We start from the raw sequence: 22,449 nt of genomic DNA, 5'->3' as shown, positions 1-22,449 counted from the left end.
GGACCATTGCTTTTCACAATATATATAAATGACCTAGTAGATAGTGTCGGAAGTTCCATGCGGCTTTTCGCGGATGATGCTGTAGTATACAGAGAAGTCGCAGCATTAGAAAATTGCAGCAAAATGCAGGAAGATCTGCAGCGGATAGGCACGTGGTGCAGGGAGTGGCAACTGACCCTTAACATAGACAAATGTAATGTATTGCGAATACATGGAAAGAAGGATCCTTTATTGTATGATTATATGATAGCGGAACAAACACTGGTAGCAGTTACTTCTGTAAAATATCTGGGGTTTCTATTCAGAATGACGTATGTATGATATCTGTACAATGTTTGGTTCTTGTGCAATAAATAATTGAAAGTGTTCCTGGACTTTATGTACACCCTGTACATTAAGATCGATAAGGGACCCATGAACGCTGTGGAACACCATTCTTTATGTATCCCCTGTTAGAGGTCTCTGCTGATTTTTGCGGACTATCTGTACTGTTAATTTCAATCTTCTGTATTCTTCCAGTTAAATATTAATTAAACTATTTGTGCAATGTCCCACTCACACAACAGTACTTAATATTATCTAGAAGAATTCCATGACTGACACAGTCAAAAGCCTTTGAGGGATCTCAAAATATTCCAATGAGTGAGCTTTGGTTACTCACAGCATATAATATTTGATCAGTGAAAGCAAACACAGTATATCTGTTGAAAAGCCTTTCACAAAATCAAACTGACATTTTGTTAGTACTTCATTTTTACAAATATGTGAAGCTATTCTTGAATACATTCCTTTTTCAAGTTTTTTGAATAAAGTTGTCAGAAGTGAGATTGGTGGTAGTTGTTAGCATCAGACCTATCCCCTTTTTGATGCTATGGTTTAAAAATAGCATATTTCATTCTATCTGCAAAAATACCCTTTTTCAGTGAGCTAATACATATGTGGCTGAGACTCCTACTCATCTGTTGGGAGGAAGCTTTTAGTACTCTGTTGGAAATGACATCTATTCCATGTGAGCTTTTACTTTTGAGTGACTTTAATATTTTACTAATTTCAGTAGGAGAGGTAGGTTGAATTTCAATTGTATCAAATTGCATAGGTATTGCCTCTTCCATACACAGCCTCGCATTTTCTAATGAATAGCTGGATCCTATTTTCTCTACAACACTTAAAAAATGATTATTGAAAATTTTTTCTACTTCTGACTCTCTATCAACAAACTTCTAATTGAAAATGATAGACATACAGTCTTCCCATGCTCTCAGTTGCACTGCTTTTCTTTTAACAATATTCCAAATTGTTTTAATTTTGTTATCAGAGGTGCTAATCACAGGCATAATGTACACACTTCTGGACTTTTTAATAACTTTTCTTAATACAGTGCACTAGTTTTTATAATGTTTGACTGTTTCTGGATAATTACTCCTCCTAGCTGTAAGATTCATTTCCCTTTTCTATGTAAAAGATATTTTTATCCTTTTAGTAAGCCATTGCTTTTTAGAGGGTTTATTACAATTATGTTTCACTGTTTTCTTAAGGAAACTGTTGCCAAATATACTCACAAAGGTATCTTGAAATAGGTTAAATTTTAAATTAGCATCAGGTTCCCTGTACACCTCATCCCAGTCTAACTGTTGCAAGCTTTCCCTAAAATTTGCAATTGTAAAATTGTTAACTGAACACACTACTTTTGGAGGACTGTTTTACATTACTGTATGGAGCTATGTCATATACCATAACTAGCTATGCATCATGATCAGATAGATGATTCTTAAAAGAAAAAGTTTGTATTTTACTAAATTTATCTTGATCTATAAAAAATTATCTATCAGTGTGCTGCTCCCCTGTACCACCCAAGTAGGAAAATCAATAACTGACATCAAATTAAACGAACCAAGCAATACTTCAAGGTCAAGCTTTCTATTGGACTCTTTCAGAAAATCTCCACTGAAATCTCCACAAACAATAATCTGCTTCCTTCTGTCTGATAGACAGCACACCACAGAATCAAAGTTTTTCAAAAATAGCTGAAAATCTCCTTATGGGGACCGATATACAACTACAACATAAAAGTACCATTATTTGGTTTAAGCTCACATGCACACGCTTCTATATGTTGCTCTACACAAATTTTCTTAGTTTTTAAATTTTTCACACTATGATAAATTTTAACATATATGGCAACTCTTCCTCTCTCCATAGTTTCTCCACTTACATGTGCTGAAAGCTTACATCCACCTACATTTACCTTTTCCATATCTGTGATTATATTATGTTCAGACAGGTGTAGCACATCGATGTACCCAGTTTCTAAATCTTCTAAATAAACAAGAAGCTCATCCAGTTTGTTTTTTCATCCCCTGATATTCTGATGCAATATAAAAACATTATTTTTCACTGTGCTTTTATGAGAATCTTATGACATACTAACATTATTGTTCATTGTACTTTTATGAGAATCTTGTGATGCTTTAACATCTCTAGTACCCACCTATCTCAGCTTCTCATTAAGCTTAATTTCATTCGACATTAAATCATTGAACATTGGTTTTAGCCTGAATAAGAACATACAAATAATTGTACAATAATAATTTTATAATAACTCTCTACTCCACTTCTCAATTCACATTTAAAAATCATGTACCTTAGTAGATGGGCTCAACACATCCAACTGAAAGAAGCTGACGCAGAAATTTTGCTCTTCAAGACAAACAGGTTCCAACTGTGCCAAAACTTTCTCAAGTACTTCATCAAACCGCTGGCGTTCAGCCTGATCTATCTCTATACACCACTGGTCACGTTCCATTCCAAGCAGTCCAACTGGGGCTGATGTTTTCCCTGGCCCAAAACTTTGAGCTTGCTGTTTCAACTTCCCTGTGATGTCTTGATTCGATCCACTGCCCTTACCTGAAACAAAAATATCTAACATAAATACTGCATTTATTTATTACTGAAGTAATAGGAGGTATACTTGTATTTGATCCTTGGGCAAATTTTTCCATCCACTGATGGATGACAGTGACTCTCCTTCTAAATATCACATTGATGCTTTGCAGAGGATGAAATTTAGTTTCATTCATCCTGGTAGAACAGCCATTACAAGGCCTTATATGCTTCACTGTCACATTTCATACTGTTACGCATACTTACATGTGGAATGGCATTAGAAAAATTACTTTCAAACAACCAATTATTGCTAAGCAATTATTGCCAAATAAGAGTGGTGTTGGAGATTGGAACAAAGCCCTTATTTCCACACCTGTACTTCACAAGTCACCACAGAAGTATGTGAACAGTAGCTTCAAATGAGTATTCATTACACTCCTTTCTGTTCCATACATATGTGTCACATAGAAAGGCTCACTGCCTTCATATTTCTGTACATGCTCTAGAAGTTTTTAAGAATGTTTTGTGTAGAAACAATCTAAACCACAAAAATGTCCCTAAACTTGCTGTTCAGCTCTATTCATCTACTGAAGTTTACCAAATACCTCTGTAACAGTACTGTACCAACCAAATAACCAGTAACAACTGCACATCTCATTACAGGCTTAATACCTTTTTTTTAGAAGTCTTCTACATCACTTAATATACTTTCATTTATTATGATGTGTAGGCTACTGCCATCATCAGATAAAAGCTTAGAACTTCTAGAACAAATTTCAGTGACAACTGCAAGAAAATGAATGCCAAAAAAACCTACAGTCTAGGTGGCTTCATTCTCAAATATCCACAATGATCACTGACAACTGAGTAAAATGGCTATATGTGTGAGCAGCAACCCCATGCAGAACAACATCTGCTAACCACATGTTAGAGTCCACAAATTAGCATGGGGACAGAACCACCATCACTGGACACTCAAAATATGAAGGGCATTCATCTGGAGTTATGAGTTACATTGTGTGTTGGTACACGATGATGCCAGGGGACACACACATTGAACACCTTCTTGTTAATAGTGCATTTTCAAGCAGATGGTGGAGGTATCCTTATGTGGGGGCAGTGGTACGTCAGCAATCATCTCTTGGTGACAAAACATACAGAAACTTAAGGTCCTGTATCTCCCATCCAATTACTCACCCACTTGAACCTTTATCACAACACTGCACCATCCCATCTCTTCCAGACTGTGTCAGAATAGCTTGAGGAACTCTCCACAGATATGGCGGTACTTGTGTGATCCCCCAGGTCATCTGCCCTCAATGTCACTAAGCACACAAATGTCACTGAGTGACTATTGTGCACCCTGAACCAATTTGCAACCAATCTTGTGGACTTAGGGCATTGGCCAAGCATTCATGGAACAATATTAGCCCCCCACCCCCAAATTTTACTGCTTCACACAATCCATGACATGATGTGTAACTATTTTCAACAGTGTGGGAATGTTTCCTACATACTACCATGTAGGTGTGTCTAAGTTCTAGGTTATTTGAAGGACCATATTTACAAGCTTTAAATAATTTAAGAGTAAAGGTACAAGTCGTCAAATAGTAGATGCATTGCGTCATCAACAGGCCCATCACCAAGGCTGAAAACTTCATTAGCTTTAGGACAAATCCTCATAAACTAGTAAAATTTAAGGATAACAGTTATACACATCTTCAGAGAACTACATCTCAGCCATTTCTGATATTTTTGTATATAATATATTTAGATGAGCGGGTGAATGGGTTCTCTGGAGGAAACAGTCTTTAGTGTGCAATAGTGAGAAGCCGAAAAATCATTGCAACCTGACCTGCCTGTCTCACTGGTTTTGTTCAACACATAAGAGGCTGAAGCATCTATAGGGTGTATGAAAGAAGATATCTGCCAGAAGCAATTCGTAGTCTACTCAGCTAGCCTCCTACATCTACATCTACGTGCATACTCTACAAATCACATTTGAGTGCCTGGCAGAGGGTTCATTGGCCAACCTTCACAATTCTCTATTGATCGAATATCGTATAGCGTGCGGAAAGACCGAACACCTATATCTTTTCGTACGAGCCCTGATTTCCCTTTTTTTTTATCATGGTGATCATTTCTCCCTACGGAGGTTGGTGTCAACAAAATATTTTCGCATTCAGAAGAGAAAGCTGGTGAGTGGAATTTTGTGAGAAGATTTTGCCACAACGAAAAATGCCTCTCCTTTTGGTAATGTCCAGACCAAATCCTGTATCATTTCAGTGACACTCTCTCCCGTATTTTGCAAAAATACAAAATGTGCTGCCCTTCTTTGAACTTTTTAAATGTATTCCGTCAATCCTATTTGATAAGGATTCTCACACCATGGAGCAGTATTCTAAAAGAGGATGGACAAGCATAGTGTAGGCAGTCTCCTTGGTAGATCTGTTACATTTTCTAAGTGTCCTGCCAATACAACACAGTCTTCGGTTAGCCTTTTCCCACAACATTTTCTATGCATACCTTCCAATTTAAGGTGTTCATAATTGTAATTCCTAGGTATTTAGTTGAATTTATGACCTTTAGATTTGATCGATTTATTGTGTAACCGAAGTTTAATGGATTTCGTTTAGCACTCATGTGGATGACTTCACACTTTTCATTATTTAGGATCAATTTCCAATTTTTGCACCATACAGATATCTTTTCTAAATCATTTTGCAATATGTTTTGATCTTCTAATGACTTTATTTGTTGATAAACAACAGCGTCATCTGCAAACAACCTAAGAGGGCTGCACATATTGTCTCCCAAATCGTTTATATAGACAAGGAACAGCAAAAGGCTTATGACATTACCTTGGGGAACGCCAGAAATCACTTCTGTTTTACTCGATGACTTTCCATCAATTACCTCAAACTGTGACCTTTCTGACAGAAAATCACAAATCCACTCACACAACTGAGACAACATTCCATAAGCACGCAATTTCACCACAATCCACTTGTGTGGTACAGCGTCAAAAGCCTTCTCAAAATCCAGAAATACGGAATCAGTTTGAAATCCCTTGTCAATAGCACTCAACACTTCATGTGAATAAAGAGCTAGTTGTGTTTCACAGGAACGATGTTTTCTAAACCCATGTTGACTGTGTGTCAATAGACCGTTTTCTTCAAGATTAATTCATAATGTTCGAACACAATATATGTTTTAAAATCATGCTGCATATCGACGTTAACAATATGGGCCTGTAATTTAGTGGATTGCTCCTATTACCTTTCTTGAATACTGGTGTGACCTGTGCAACTTTCCAGTCTTTGGGTACGGATCTTTCGTCGAGCGAATGGTTGTATACGATTGTTAAGTATGGAGCTATTGCATCCGCTTATTCTGAAATGAACCTAATTGGTGCTCAGTATGGACTAGAAGACTGGCTTTTATTAAGTGATTTAAGTTACTTCATTACTACAAGGATATTTACTTCTATGTTACTCATGTGGCAGCTGTTCTTGATACAAATTCTAGAATATTTACTTAGTCTTCTTTTGTGAAGGCATTTCGGAAGGCTGCGTTTAGTAATTCTGCTTTGGCAGCACTGTCTTCAATCTGAAAGCACCCCACTTCGAACAGATGACAAGAAGAGGGTAAAATAGACCCTTACAGTTACAATGGCTTCTGTGCAATGGTGCAACACAAATACACTACCACATGTAAAAATTGAAACACCTGGAAGGTTATATGTGACTCAAATGACCTTAATACTGCCGGTTAGATATATAATAATTCACAAACCAAGTTTACAAAACTGTAAATGTCAGGCATTGAGAATTTAGGAATACAAAGGATTTTTTAATTTATGACACCTTATATTTGCTATTTTCTTGCAGAACTATCAGTTTTGAAGTACACAATTTGATTTTCAAGTGCATACCGTCATATGTTTACTGTAGTCTACATCTACATCTATATGGTTACTCTGCAATTCACACTTAAGTGCCTGGCAGAGGGTTCATCGAACCCTTTTCATACCACTTCTCTACCATTCCACCTAAATCTTTCCATTCAAGCTCTGATGTCTCTTATTTTATTATGATGATCATTTCTCCTTACATAGGTGGATGTCAACAAAATATTTTCGCATTTGGAAGTTGGTGATTGAAGTTTCATAAATAAATCTCACCAAAAAGAAAACTGCCTTTGTTTCAGTGACTGCCACCCCAACACGCGTATCATATTAGTGAACGATATTCTCTGAATCCGTGTTGGTTATGTATCAATAAGTCATTTTCTTCAAGGTGATTCATAATGTTAGAGTACAGTATATGCTCCAAAATCCCACTGCAAATTGAGGTCAGTGATACGGGTCTGTAATTCAATGGGTTACTCCTATTTCTTTTCTTGAATATTGGTGTGACCTATGCTACTTTCCTGTCTTTAGGAACAGACCTTTCGTCAAGTGAGTAGTTGTATATGATTGCTAAGAAAGGTGCTATTGTGTCTGCGTACTCTGAAATGAACCTGATTGGTACACCATCTGGACCGGAAGACTTGCCTTTAAGTGATTTGAGTTGTTTCGCAACACCTCACCTAAGATATCTACTTTTATGGCACTCAGGCTAACAGCTGTTCTGGTTTCAAATTCTGGAATATTTACTTTGTCTTTTTTCATGAAGGAATTATGGAAAACTGTATTTAGTAACTCCCCTTTAGTTGCACCCTTATCAGTAACATTTCTATCGCTATCACACAGTGACAGTATTGACTTTTTTTGCCACTGGTGTACTTTACATATGACCAGAATCTCTTTGGGTTTTCTACCATATTTTGAGACAATATTTCATTGTGGAAACTATTAAAAGCAAGAAGAGTATGTCCAAAGAGTGCACCTGAAAATGAAATTATATAAGTTGAAACCTGTTGTGCTCTAAGAAAAGAATGAATAGCATAGCTGTTGTGAAGAAATAAATATCTACATTTCAATAGTTTTCTGTTGTGGGCCCAGCAAACTATCTGCATTGAAATGGATAAAATTAGAGAATTAAGTTTCATCTGAAGCACACATTTCCAGCAATCAGAGCCTGTACATGTTCTGGCATGGAGTGAAAAAAGAGAGCTTGGATACATTCATGAGGAATGAATCCTGACACAGTTTGTATGGGAGTCCATAAAACATCAACAGTGGTTATTAGAGGACTATCAAACAAATTGACAACCAAGTACATGCAAGCTGCTCAATGAGTGATATTCCATTTGAACATGGAGACTAGGGAAACTGAGGCACCCAAAACGCTACAAAGAGGGCTTGCATACTCCTTTTCATTTTCCCACTGAAACACAGGGTCACTCATAAATGCCTCTACGGTATAAGAAGATGACTACAAGAAAACTACACATATCAGTGTATAGTGCATCTCTTCAAGTTCTGATCAGTAATATGCGCATAATTGCACTAGGAAACAGGCATGTCAGAACATATAAACAAATCATCTGCTATGTATTATCACATCAAATCAGTTTCTGGCTGCAGATAAGCAACCCAGTGAACAGATTTAAAAACCAGGCCGTTGCTGATTTCATGTCCGTGACTTCAGTTAATTGCATGGATACACTGATATTTTCTGTATCATAAATGGTGCCCATATTGAACACCTGTAATGTGAATTAGAAACTTCGAGAGATAATATGCCCAATGATACGCATTTGTTTTCTGTATGTCATGTAGTTTTCATGCACTACTCTCCTGAAAATCTAGTCCTGATTGCATCATGAATGTAGAACTAAAACATTATCGGCTTGAAAATTTTAAAAAAGGATTACTTTTAAATTACTAGCAACTTGCAATCCCTTTATTGGCATGATAGAACTACATTTGACTGTTTACTCAAAAATGTTGTCTCAAAGTGTTACGAAAAGAAAAAGTCACCTCAATATATGTTAATCTCTAAGCTGTAATTTGTCTTTCTTGTACCTACAAAAAACCATCCACCAGCTCCTTTGAAAAATGTTTTTTTTCAGCACCAGAATTAGCTATTCTGCTGCTGTTAATATTTATATTAATTTGCAATATTTGAACACAAAATTTTCACCTCATGATAAATTTTAATTATAAGCTGCCATTTCATAGCACTTATGCCATGGGTGCAAAAGTGAAATGTTCACAATTAATTGATGGATTAAGACAATAATATTCATCCCAATCACTCAGACTTTCACTGAACTTTCTGCTACTCATGGAAAAGTAGCAACTGAATAGAATATTTTTTGTGCATGACATGCAAATCATATTAAAGATATAACAGAAATTTTATTTCCTTTTATCTGTGACAATGACAAATATTGCTATTATTCTTGGAGTTCACAAAGAAATTTATTCATTGTCTAAAGACTTATTTAGAATGACCTTGAAAATCTAATCTCTTTCAATTCAAATTTAATGTCATTATTTTCATAATGACCAAAGAGTACACAAGAAAAACTGTTCCATATTAATTATAACGAAAAATTTAACAAGTCATCTGAAAATAAATTACTCATCTGAATCAAGTTAACCACACAGAAAATATAATATGAGAGTGATTCTGTACCCTCAAAAGCACTATTACCTTTTCGTTCCCTCATTCCAGATATCTGTTGTTTTGCCTCTTCAAAAAATTGTTTAATATCTCTTTCATACAATTTGCTAAGGGAATTTGTATAAACTTTGCTTAAAGCTAAATAAGCTTTACGGTCCATGGCTTTGCACCAGTGCATTAATTCTGTATATACTTCAAGCTCTCGATGAACTGAATTGTGTTTTGGCAATAACAATTCATTTGCATGAAAACTCAGTGTTTGACCAATATCATTACCCTGGCAAGAAAAAAAATCCTGTTAGTTTACCTGTTAAGAACACAGAGTATCAAAAAGTCAATCAAAATTTAAAATGATAATTAAACAATATCTACATATATGCTCCAAAAAATGTTATGAAGTACATACTTGAATAATTTGAACTTTAGTTTATATCTCTAATTTTTTTACTATGTTAGAAATTATCCCAAGAATGTGTGTTTCCTATGGAGGTCCAGTGACAGCAAAACTGGATAGATATGTTAATGTGGAACTGACTTACCCTGGAAAAAAATTAGTTCTTATTTTGGCAACAAGGTGCAAAGCTGGCACTGTACAGCACATCATCGACATCTCCAATGCCCATATCGATCAAATTGTGTAAGCAGCAATTAACAATAAAATCTACAATACCCCTTTCTCATCTGTTTGATCTTTTTTTTCCATGTCCCATTCCTAATCCATTACATATGGAAAAGTGTCAGATTTGCATCTGATTGCCAAAATTGGAACTAATTTTTTTGCCAGCGTAAATCAGTTCTGGATTAATGGGTTACAATATCTGCCAAGTTTCGCTGCCATATGATAATTACAGCCTGCACTGGACCTCTGTGAGTGGCTGGACTTTAATTATAAGCACCCGGTAATTGCCCGAGTGGCTTGTCCATTGATACTGAGGACAATTATGCACCAGTGAATAGGGGTGGTACACCAAACCGTAATGAAAATGGCAAGGTTATCTCTGGGTTTAATCTGTATTATTTAGACTTGTTTATGTGTTAGTATTAATCAAGAACACCCACTGGTGGCCTACTCGTGTAACTTCCAGAGCCAAGTTGTCTGCCAGGACAATGCTGGTAACTGGCCAGTTGTGCCTGAGCAGAGAAGCAGAAGCAAAATGTAAAACCGCAAGGGCAGGGCCAAATTTCAAGGAAAGGCCATGTATTGTCTGCGAGAAGTGTAAAGTTCATTTTTATACTGACAAAACAGTGACCTGTTTTCCGGACTTCCACAAAGAAACCAATGTTTAATTCATCTGGACTCTCAAATTCCTACTGTACCAGATATTTAATGCTACAAAATATATGCTTTAAAGATGACTAATATGTATTTTTATCGAACTTCTTTATTGTGAACCTTAAGTAACACAAATATAGCACTTAAAATATTATGTCTTCATTGGTTAACAATTCTGTCCATAGAGGGTTAGCTGATGAGTGAACTGAAGCTTCTGACTAGTGTGCTCCATCAGGTTATCTATAGTGCTCTCATGGGAAGCAATCAGGAAACAGATGAGGCAGTACTTACACTAAAGACACCAGATGGATATTGACACTGTGTGTTCTAATACACTTTGTGTGCCATAGAGAGAAGCAAATATGTTAAAGTTTATACAGGTTTGTTGATTATATTTGCAAAAAGTGCTTTATTGGACATTATGATTACATACGTATTATTAGATATGTAATTAATTCTCAAGCTGACAGTGACGCAAATGTGAGCATTCAGCTGTTTCCGGACAATTTTGCGGTTCCCGCTGTTATCCCGTCAGACATAATTTCTGCACTGTTTGCACATCAGAAGTCACTATTTTGCCACTGAATATTTTTTTGTTAATCCAGAACATCCTAGGCTGCTATTTTTCCTTCAAATCTTTTTCTGTTGCTCTGGAACAACGAAGGTTTTCTTCAGAACCATTTTCTTTTGGTCTGAAACATCGCGAGTCATGTTTTACACGTCCTCCAGTCTCTCTCACAACTTACACACATATCTAATTGCACCAGCAATTCTGTAAGCATATTCATGAGCCTGTGCATGGAACCTTGCTTCAATCAGAAAAATTATCAATATGTTTATTCTGATTTTATAACACTGAACGCCATTTTCATATCTGTGTAGCAAATCCGTTGACTTTTTTGTGGACAGTGCTACAAAGTTTCTGCCACATTAAAAATGCAATATCATCCACATACAGTAAGCCACACCCAAGCTCATAATATATAAAGGTCTTTTAGCACAGGACCAGCATTCACCCCACATCCTGTCACTAAAGCATTTGACAATAGTTCTGGTCTCCAAGCAGTGTGCATTTATGTCTTCTTCGTTAGAAGCCTATGTCAGTTGATCATGAAAGACGAGGATCAGAAATTCTAGTCAGTTTCCGAAATTAATGGTGGTTCCTTTTGGAAGCAATTCAAGCAAATTAAAAGCTTTATTTCAATGATTAATGTTATTAAAATTACACATACAGATCTTCAACAGAAAAATTATAACTTGTTATAATACCAGCCTCAATCTTTAGATATAACTGATAATCAATATTTGTGCTACTATAGGATGGGAACACACATGAAAAATCTACAAAATCTCCATAGCCAATCACTGTTCTCCACGGAATAATAATTTGGACATGTTATAGAAAACCTTTTTTTTGGTGTAAAAGTCACATGATTATTTGCCACTAAGTGATATTGTTGGCTTCTTCTCAGCAGAAAAATAATCTAATAAGGTTTTGCTTGAGTAGGAAAGTCCCCTGGATCATTTCAGGTTAAAGTGTGTGAGGAAAGATTTAACATCCTGTTGATGACAAAATCATTACAGATAGAGAGCAAGCATGGCTAGGTTTATGGGTGGACAAGAAAATTGGTTGCATCTTTGAACCATTTTGGCATTTGCTAGAGATATAGACAATCACCATATAACATAAATTGGATGGCTTGACAAGGATTTAAATAGTAATGCTCCCAAATGAGATTTCAGTACCTTAACCACTGACCTAATCTGCTAGGTTTATTTTGTGTGCAGTGATACCAATTTAACTAAGTCTAGAAAAAATAGAAGACTGTGGGTTTTTCAGATCAATGTAAAAGAGCTGTTGGTCAATCACTTTAGGGTCTTTCCTACATAGTCAATCTGAGGGATGCTACTATTTCTGCTTTATGGAGTGCAGTTCTTTCACACTTTCAAGGTATGAGGCGTAATATCCTCTTCGCAAAAACTGGGCAAGAAAAATCATGGAAAATTTATTAAATAGATTGTCAGATTCAAAACTCATCAGTCCTCAATCAGTTATCTATCTCTGAGAACAAAAAACCTGATACTGCCTGTCTGTGGACAATACATTGTATAAGTACTGCATCATTGACTCGGTTACCTCTCTGAGTACAGTAGTGACAGCGTCTGTTTTCTTTACTAACATTCACTAATAGCACTTTTTTGTTTTCAGAGAACCTTCTGATTAACTCTCACTCTTGAAACTGGTGTGGAATGATAAATATTACTCAAGCATTCAAGCTATGATCTCCTCATTAGTAATGCTATAAATCCCACTTCTTATGGATCTGTATGGTGTGAGGCATTCTGTAGATTGACTGTACTTAAACTTATGTAACATTGCCAATCTGATTGTAACTGCTGACATGCATTCACATTTCCACTAAAAAATAAAGGGCATTCTAAGATTACTTGAAATCCTGCACTTAACCTTGCTGTTCAAATTCTGATAGGTGCTATCACATCCTATTTGTCTTGCAGGGAATCCATAAAATTATCTACCTACACTGATGAGCCAAAACATTTTGACTACCTGCTTAATAGTTCATTTGTCAATCTTTGTAATGAAATAAATCACTGGTTCTGGGTATCACAGATCTGACAGTTTGTTGGTAGCTTTGTGGAGGTATGAGGCGTTAGATATCTTCGCACAGGTCATGAAAATCATTTAAATAACGGGCCACTGATTTGCATACGTGGTGATGGCACCTGACAGCGACCAAGATGGGTTCCATAGGATTTAATCAGTTGAATTCGGTCACCAAGACATCAACATGAGTTCACTATAATGCTCCTCAAACCACTGTTGCTCAGTTCTGGCCTTGAGACATGGACAATTATACTGCTGAAAGATGACAGTGCCATCGAGGAAGATGCAGGTGGTTCGCAGCTGTCAGCGTGCCATCAATTACTCCCACAGGTCCCACGAAAGTGCAGAAGAATGTCTCCCATAGCAAAATACTGCTCCCACCAGCCTGCGTCCATGGGGCACTGCACGCTTCAAGTTGCCATTCAAATCGATGACGGCATCCGTGGAGACGACCTTCGATCTAGTGTAGCAAAAGTGTGATTCACCCAAAGAGCCGACACATTTCCACTGATCCATGGTTGAAACCCGATGGTCCTGTGCCCGCTGTAGTCATAAATGATGTTGTCACTGGGTCAACATAAGAACATGAGGGGTGGTCTGCTGCACAGCTCCATATTCAACGATAGGCGATGAACGGTGTGCTCCAAAATACTTGTGCGTGCACAAAAATTGTGATCTTTCGGCAGAGATGCCACAGGTCACTATCCATCCTACTTTACAGAGCAGACAAGCCTCCGACCCCCATGTTCTGTGAAGAATAGTGGACTTCCAACCATTTAGTGCCTAGTGATAGTTTCACTGTCCTCCTCCTCCTTTCTGTAGATGCTTACAATAGTAGCACACAAGCATTCAACCAGCTTCACCATTTTTGATATACTTATTCACAGGCTCTGCATAATAATAATCTGCTCTTTGTCAGAGTCACTTATCTCAATGAATTCCCCATCTGTGGCCCATATCTTAGCTAGGGTGATCCCCTGTCCATGTCTGCTCTGCTTACATACTTTCGTTACCCTGTCATGTGCCTGCACAGCCACCAGGGGAATTCAACATCATGGTGGGCAGTGGTCATAATGTTTTGACTCATCTGTGCACTAGGGGCTGTCCTGTCTGGAAGGTGAGGCCATGTGAGAATATCACAACTGAACAAAGCCTGTGAAAGCCAAAAATAGGTGAATGCCATTGAAGGACCTGTTGCAGCACATTGCTTTCCTGATGACCAGGACAACTACAGATTCTGACAGTAACTACTTTTCAGTATCTCAGACACTGATCCTGGTTGAATGAGAGTCCCACTGCACACTTTATTCACCGATATCTACTAAAGAGGAAAACTATGATTTGAGAGGGAAGGTTACTCATGAATTCCTTGCAAGACTTACAATTGAGAGGTTCATTCTGAGGAAAATAAACAGTGCCCATGCAGCTGTGAGGTGTGTATCTAAAAGGGATGGTAGAAACTTCACCTTTAGCCACTCAGTTCCTCCTTCCATAAGGACAGTGTGTTCAATGGTTTAAAATGTCTCTCCCAGCGACACATTAAAATCCGTAATACTCAGGTGTGAGTTGTGTATTCTATCATGTTTGACCTTTTTTGTTTGCTGTAATGGTGAGGCAAAGATGGTAGGTGGAGAAACAAAAGGACATCATGGGTTTTTTTCTCTTTTGTATATACGAAGGTTACTGTTATCAGTTTGTTAGTATCAGAAGTTGGTCTTTCATGTGTGGATCATCTCAGTTCTTGCCTCCAAAGTTCCAAATTTCTCCAGAACCCAAACTGCTCTTCTTCGAGGTAAGCTTATACTAGTTTTTCATTCTTCTGTAAGTAATTTGTGTCAGTATTTTGCAAGTATGACATATATTGCCACACCTTTCATGGGAAAATGCTCTACCAACATAATTATCATGGTACAATACACAATCCACAGTTGTATGTCACAGCTTTACTTCCACCATTAACTTCCTTCTATTTTCCAAACTATACAGATGTTCTCCTGCATACCTTTCAGGAGCAGCACTCCTGGAATAAAGGATACTGATGATAAATGACTTAGGTAAAGCCTAGAGAATTGGAGAGTAGAAGAGTGGTACTGGCATACATAAAGCTATGAACACAGCTTTTAAACCATGCTTGTATAGTTCAATCAATAGAAAATTTGCCTGTGAAAGACAAACATTCCAGTTTTTAGCCCCAGTCCTGGTCTAGCACAATGCATTAATCTGCCAGAAAGTTTCAAGTGAAATGAGGATGGCTGGACAGTATTCTGAATCCATCTGTCCTTGATGTTTACTTTTTTGGAAGAAATGGTACATAGGTAATTACATATACATCACATACTTTTCTTATTTACTCTGTAGTCTTATGGGAGCTAATAACATTAGATATTGATCATTTAGAACATAAAGATGGAAATTTAACAACAGCACTCTTGAAGTACATAATTACCTCTAAATGTTCATGTGAACACCTACAGAATCAGTTTGTGTTGAAGAATTAACTTCAGGAATTGGCTTCTCAAATATGCACGAGTTGTGGGACCATACATTTGGCAGCTGAAGAAATACATTGGATTTGGTATATAAGCTCTCACTCTTAAGAGGATAACTGTAGCCTTAATGTACTCTGGCAACATGTGTAGAAAGTATGCAGGAAGAAAGCTGTTTTTGTCAACACTACATTACTTCTCTTCATGGCATTTTCTCCATAAATTTCTCCTGTATGTTCCCACTTCAACTGGAGTTTTGTAATGATGATTTAGTGTGCTGGCCATCTTGGTGTTCAGTGTCCATGCTGAAGTAGTTATGACATCAACATGGCTAAAAAGGATATAAATTAAATATTTCCATTGTAGCACGTAGCCTAAATTACAGTTCTCTCTCTCTCTCTCTCTCTGTCTCTCTCTCTCTCTCAAACTCACACTTGATAAAAACAAGTACTTAAGACTTAACAGTAAAATACAAGGACAGGGTGTTAGATAGTAGTATAAAATACTTAAGTAGAAGTACCAACAGAACTCTGCAACACACAAAAATCTCCAACCTAAATTTTGAAGCTGTAGTTCGAAGGAAGAAAAGAAGATTAGCATATAATGTCCCATCAACATCGAAGTCAGATGGAGCACAAGTTTGGAATGTTTGAAGAATAAGAAAGGAAATTGTCCATGCCCTTTCACAGGAATCTTCCCAACATTTTCCTGGGAAATTCATGGAAAACCTAACTCTGGATAGTCAAAAGTGGATTTCAACTGTCGTCCTCCCAAATGCAATTTCAGTGTCCTAACCACTTTGTCACGTCACTCAGTAAGTTTTAGTCCACACAATACACAACACAGCATGTTAAAATCACCCACGACCCACCTCATCATTTGCTGAAGTACAGCACAAGCGCGCAATCAAATTTACAGTTGTTCTCTGGTCACAACGCAACACAATGCTGTGGTGTTGTACACTGAAATAAGAATGCCACAAGAACCATGAATAAGTGTCCTATTGCTGCAGTAGAAAGCTATGGGTCAGAAGGAAATGACCTATACAGAGCTGTATCAATGCACTATGATATGAAGGAAGAATGTTAGAGCTAATGTCTCATGGAACTCAGCAATTATTTTCCAGTTTTAACTAGAAATAATGATACTATAAACTGACAATTTAATTAAAATAATACTCTGTAGAAAACAGTGGAAACATTCAATTTTTTTCTCACAGTAGCCATGTTGCTTGAGGTGTGGGTGAGCAGCTTATCAAACCAATAAAAAGATATACAGGGATTGGACAAAATCGTAGAAATACAATACATTACCATGCCTAATATGGCGTAAGAAACTCACTGGCATTCAAGACCATTTCCATTCACCTCAGAATAGATAAATACAGTTCTTGAATGGTTTTCAAGAGAATCTTACACCATTATTCATGCAAAATAGTGCCAAGTTCAGGTAACAATGATGGAGATGGATAGCAATTGCAAAACACTCTCTCTAAAGCAAATCACAAAGACTCACTAAGGAAATCTGATAATTATGGTGGCCAGGGGAGATGCGACAATTTGTCTTTGTGCTCAGAAAACAAATCCTGGAAAATGCGAGCTCTGTGAAAAGGGGACATGTCATCTTGGAACACATCGTCATCATTGGGAAACAAACACTGTATCATGGGATGGAGCTGATCAGTCAAAATGCTCATATAATCCTTAGCACTAACACAACCTTGCTGGACAACTATGGAACCCATCGAATATTACAGTATGGCTGCCCAAAGCATCATCATCGAACCCACACCATGTTTCACTCTTGGAATGTAAACTACGTCAGAAGTTGGAAACAATGTGAAACAAGATTCATCCTACCAAATGTCTTTCTTCCATTGCTCCATAGCTCAGGTTTTATGAGGTCCACACCACATTTTCCTGTTACAAAAATTTGCATCACTGATGAGTGGTTTTGGAATTCCAGCTTACCCTGCAGTTCCCTGCATATGGAGCTCCTTTCATGTTGTTTTAGCACTGTCAGGGTTTGTGAGTGTGACATTCAGTTCTCCAGTGACTTTTGCAGCTGTTGTCCTCTTATATTTTGTTACAGTCCTCTTCAATGACTGTCTGTCATGATCACTGTGATTTAGCATATGTTTACTGCTTTCCCTGTGGGTGATTCCATATCAATTCAGCACAGATAAATGTTTTCAACCTGATTATCCCAGATTTCTTTCAAATTTGGTGCATGCAATGATCCAGATGAGAGATGGAAAACTACCAATTTGCAGAGGTTTATGCCTTTGGTGAAGAAAGTAGCAGATTAAGTCGATGTTTTCACTAATGCTTAGTTAATAAGTATTACAAAATGAAAACTCCAACAAAGCCAGTTCCAAGCCCTGATGAAAAAGGAGAGGAGGAGGAGGAGGAGGAGGAGGAGGAGGAGTAACACATTGTTAAAAAAAACTTTGGTTCACTTGACCCATGTGACAGCACCTTGTAAGCATTCCTTGCCATGATGACAGTGAAGACTTCAATGGCAACGAAGGTAGAGAGGAAAATTATCGGAACGGCAGAACTGGCAAAAGAGGCAGGCTTTTACATAAAAGCACAAGACTACAGTGTTTGTTCCCACAGTGAGTGGCTACAAAAGGTGCCTCTACCACATGTTAGTGATGGCCTCATTTATAATTCTAAGTTAAATACTTGAATGTTAATCATGGAAAGGTTCACCCATCTTTCCTCAAACTAAACTTTAATCTAAGGCATGATGGTAAAAAATTTCAAAAGGAAAACTATTCCAGGAAGTAACCAATCTTCCATCACTAGTCATGGCGGTGCAACTAGGCCTTTGGATTGTGGAGAGCCTAGAACATCACATAAGGAAGAGTCAGAACTTCCTAGAACTTCTTCAAAGATAAGACCCAACAAAAAAACACATACTGGGCACTCTGAACATCAACACACTAATGAAAGTTGGAAAACTAAAATACCTGACACCCTCAATAAACATAACATACTTATATTAGCACTTCAAGAAACAAGGTATCTGGATGAACATTTAATTGAGTCAGGTGGATACAGAATTTACAAAGGAAAACCAGTCATTACAAATTCCAATAATATGAATATGTAGGGACAGTATTTATGTTCAAACAGCAACTTACTGAATCAATAACTAACTTTAGCTCACCATCAGAATGAATTTCATTTCTGACTTAAGTCAGGCAATACATGTTATACCATTATAAATGCATATTCACCTGTAAATCAACATAGTAGAATGAACAGTGAACATGTGGAAGATTTTTGGGAAATGCTAGAATACAAAACATATGAACTACCAAAAGAATGTATCAAAATTTTAGTGGGAGATTTTGATGCACAAGTTGGTAAAGAAAAAAAATTTAAATCGTTTGTTGGAGACTACTCAGCACAAGCAAGAACAAACAGAAATGGGGAAAGGCTCATTGACTTTTGTAAACAATTTAACGTAAAATTAATGACAACATTTTTCAGGAAAAAATTGCAAAAAAGAACAAAATATGGGTATCACCTAATCCAAATCAAGGTGATTATCAAATAGACCATGTGGCAATAACTACTCATAACCAGAAAGAAATCTTGGATGCCACAGTGAGGATGGCCCTAAACATAGACTCAGATCATTATCTAACAGAAATAAAGACCAAGTTTCAATCGAATAAACCTTTTCCTAAAAAAAAAAAAAAAAAAAAAAAAAAAAATGTTAGTTTCCAAGAGCAAACCGTAAATTCCTGACCAAAATCGGGATAAATTCTGTGATACATTACACACGTGAAAAATGGGAGATTGGGAAAAAATTAAAGAAACAAAGACAGGGTCAGTTAAAGAAATGGGATAACCATGAAGAATACCACGACCCAGATGGTGGAATGAGTTATGTGATGAAGCAATTGACAATCAACTAAAGGTATGGAAAAAACGGAACAGTAATAAGAAATGTGAATATTGGGAAGAGTTTAAAGATGAAAGGAAAAAACAGCAAATATCATCAGATCAGTAAAAAGAAAATATGACAAAGACAGACTAGAAAAAATGGATATACACTCTAAAAGGAACAACATTAGGGACTCCTATAAGACTTACAAAGAGGTTTTAACAGGACTCCAGTCACTATGTTCGCATTTTAAAGATAAAAATGGAAACATGGTTTTAAGCAATAAAGAGAACTGCCAACTTTTAGCTGAATATTTTGAAAATCTATTAAATTGTGAAGAGCCTATTGACAGATTTTAGTTTCAAAAACCACAACATGAAAATCCACCATTGGAGCCACCTACAAGGGAAGAAGTAGAAAAGATTATCAAGTTGCTGAAGAATAACAAGGCACCAGGAGAGGATGGGATAATAGCAGAAATGTGCAAAGTAGGGGGCTTATCCACATGGCAGAAAATTCACAATGTAACTAAATACATTTGGACAAAATGAATCTTACCTAGTGGCTGGAAAAAAAAGCACTGATCCAGCCTGTCCACAAAAAAGGAGATAAAACAAACACCAACAATTAGAGGGGCATCTCCTTGTTACCAGTAACATAATTGTCTAAAGCACTTCTAAATAGAATAGAGGAACAAGTACGTTCTAACATAGGAAAGTACCAAGCAGGATTTAGGAAAGGTATATCATGTGCAGAAGAGATTCTTAATTTAAAAATGATTTTGAGAGAGAGAGCTATACAAAATAAAAACACAGTAGTGACTTAAGGATTCAGTTTCACGGCAAAATTTCTGAACTATTCAAAATCAAAACAGGACTTCAACAAGGAGATATACTGTCACCGATTCTCTTTAACCTGGTTTTGGGAAAATACATTATAAAACATACACACAAAAGGTGTAAACATGGGTCGAGGAAAAAACAAATCTGAAGTAACATGTTTAGCCTTTGCAGATGATATAGCACCGACAACTGAAAACTGAACAGACACAAATGTTATGCTTGATCTATTACACAAGATTGCTAAAAAGGCTGGGCTACAAATATCTTATGAAAAAACTGAGTGTATAGAACACAAACACAATAGAGAAAAATTTATGAAAACAAAGTATGGAAAAATTAAAAGAGTCGATAAATTTAAATACCACAGTGAATGGATCCGAGCCAACATGCTGTATAACACAACAAAAAGGAAAGAATAAAGAAGCTAGAATTTGCATACAAATTAACACAAAACTACTACAATAAGAAATCAGTGTCCATCTAAGCGAAGATTAGACATTATAATTCAGTTATTAGGACACAAATATCAGGTGGATCAGAGTGCCTAACATGGAATAAGAAAGGCAAACTAAGGGAACTAGAAAAAAAAAGAGGAAAATATTAAGAAAAATTCTAGGTCCTGAGAAAAACAATGAAAATATCTGGATTAAAAGGAGAAATGAATATTTGTATAGAAATACAGAAAAAGCATTACAGATACAATGAGGAAGAGATGGCTAAAATTGTGGGGGGGAGTTGGGTTGGGTTGTTTGGGAGAAGAGACCAAACTGCGAGGTCATCGATCTCATTGGGTTAGGGAAGGACGGGGAAGGAAGTCGGCCGTGCCCTTTCAAAGGAACCATCCCGGCATTTGCCTGGAGCGATTTAGGGAAATCACGGAAAACCTAAATCGGGATGGCCAGACGCGGGATTGAACCGTCACCCTCCCGAATGCGAGTCCAGTGTGCTAACCACTGCGCCACCTCGCTCGATGCTAAAATTGTATGGACATTTAAAAAGAATGGAAGAAACATGGGTTACAAAGCAAATTTTTAATTATGTTAATAAACTGAAGAAAACTGTAGGAAGTATAGAAGCATTGAAGAAAGATGTAAACAAAATAGGCATTACAGAAGAAATAATACATGACAGGAATCGCTTCAGGCTACTGATAGAAAGTGCAAGCTACAAAGAAGATAAGCCAAAACCTTGACCAAGGAGAGAGAGTGGACAAGTGATCAGAGATGAGTGTGTGGAGAGAAAATGAAGAAGTACTGGGAAAAAAGTAAGAAAAAGAAACACCATATGTCTTAAATTGTATGCGGTCCATAGTTAGCCAAATTCATAAATAAAAAAAATATTTAAAAAAATAGAAAATCACACAAGGAAGCCGGCATATAGTTCAAAACATATGAAAGAATATTTCCTTTGCACCACTGAACCAAATGTCGCAATGTCAAAATTTCATGAGGTTGCTTGAGGATGGCAAGCTTAACTCACTTCTTTAGCATCCCTGCAACCCTATCAAGTCCTTTACCACATGCTGTAGCAAAAAATGCCATTCTGATGTAGCGTTAAAATCTTTCTGATGGTAGGACAGTTTCATTAAAGTCCTTCTGTTTTTGTATTGTGCAGCACTTCCATCTGTGTGCTTATGAGTTGGAAAGTGACATTTTAAGAAATTGATCAAATTGTGCTGGAAAGAATACATAAACACAGTATCATGTTGAAGGCAGTCAGGTATTTCAGCATATGACACATGGTATATTTTGTTAGCATTTGTGTCTTATAAGTAAGCTACAAATGGGTGAGTTGTAAGCTGTGAATTATTCCAGTGAAATCCCTATACTTCATCCTGAATAGTGAAGGAGAAATTCTCTGCAAA

At 36.9% G+C, this 22,449-nt stretch overlaps 1 protein-coding gene across 2 annotated transcripts in view; it reads right to left on the bottom strand.

The window, feature by feature from the left end:
• Window positions 1-22,449, bottom strand: part of LOC126184627 (exocyst complex component 1) — a 254,800-nt gene that overhangs the window by 57,841 nt on the left and 174,510 nt on the right. For both annotated transcript variants that reach the window (XM_049927094.1, XM_049927095.1), the window contains 2 exons: window positions 9,489-9,735; window positions 2,642-2,904 (listed from right to left, as the gene is read on the bottom strand). In XM_049927094.1, the coding sequence (XP_049783051.1) occupies window positions 2,642-2,904; window positions 9,489-9,735 (510 nt within the window). The remainder of the gene's footprint in view (window positions 1-2,641; window positions 2,905-9,488; window positions 9,736-22,449) is intronic.

Source organism: Schistocerca cancellata, chromosome 4 (genome assembly GCF_023864275.1).
Source record: "Schistocerca cancellata isolate TAMUIC-IGC-003103 chromosome 4, iqSchCanc2.1, whole genome shotgun sequence".
NCBI classification, from domain to species: Eukaryota; Metazoa; Arthropoda; class Insecta; order Orthoptera; family Acrididae; genus Schistocerca; species Schistocerca cancellata.
The sequence above is the reverse complement of the archived record's forward strand: the minus strand, read 5'-3'. Positions and strand labels throughout refer to the sequence as shown.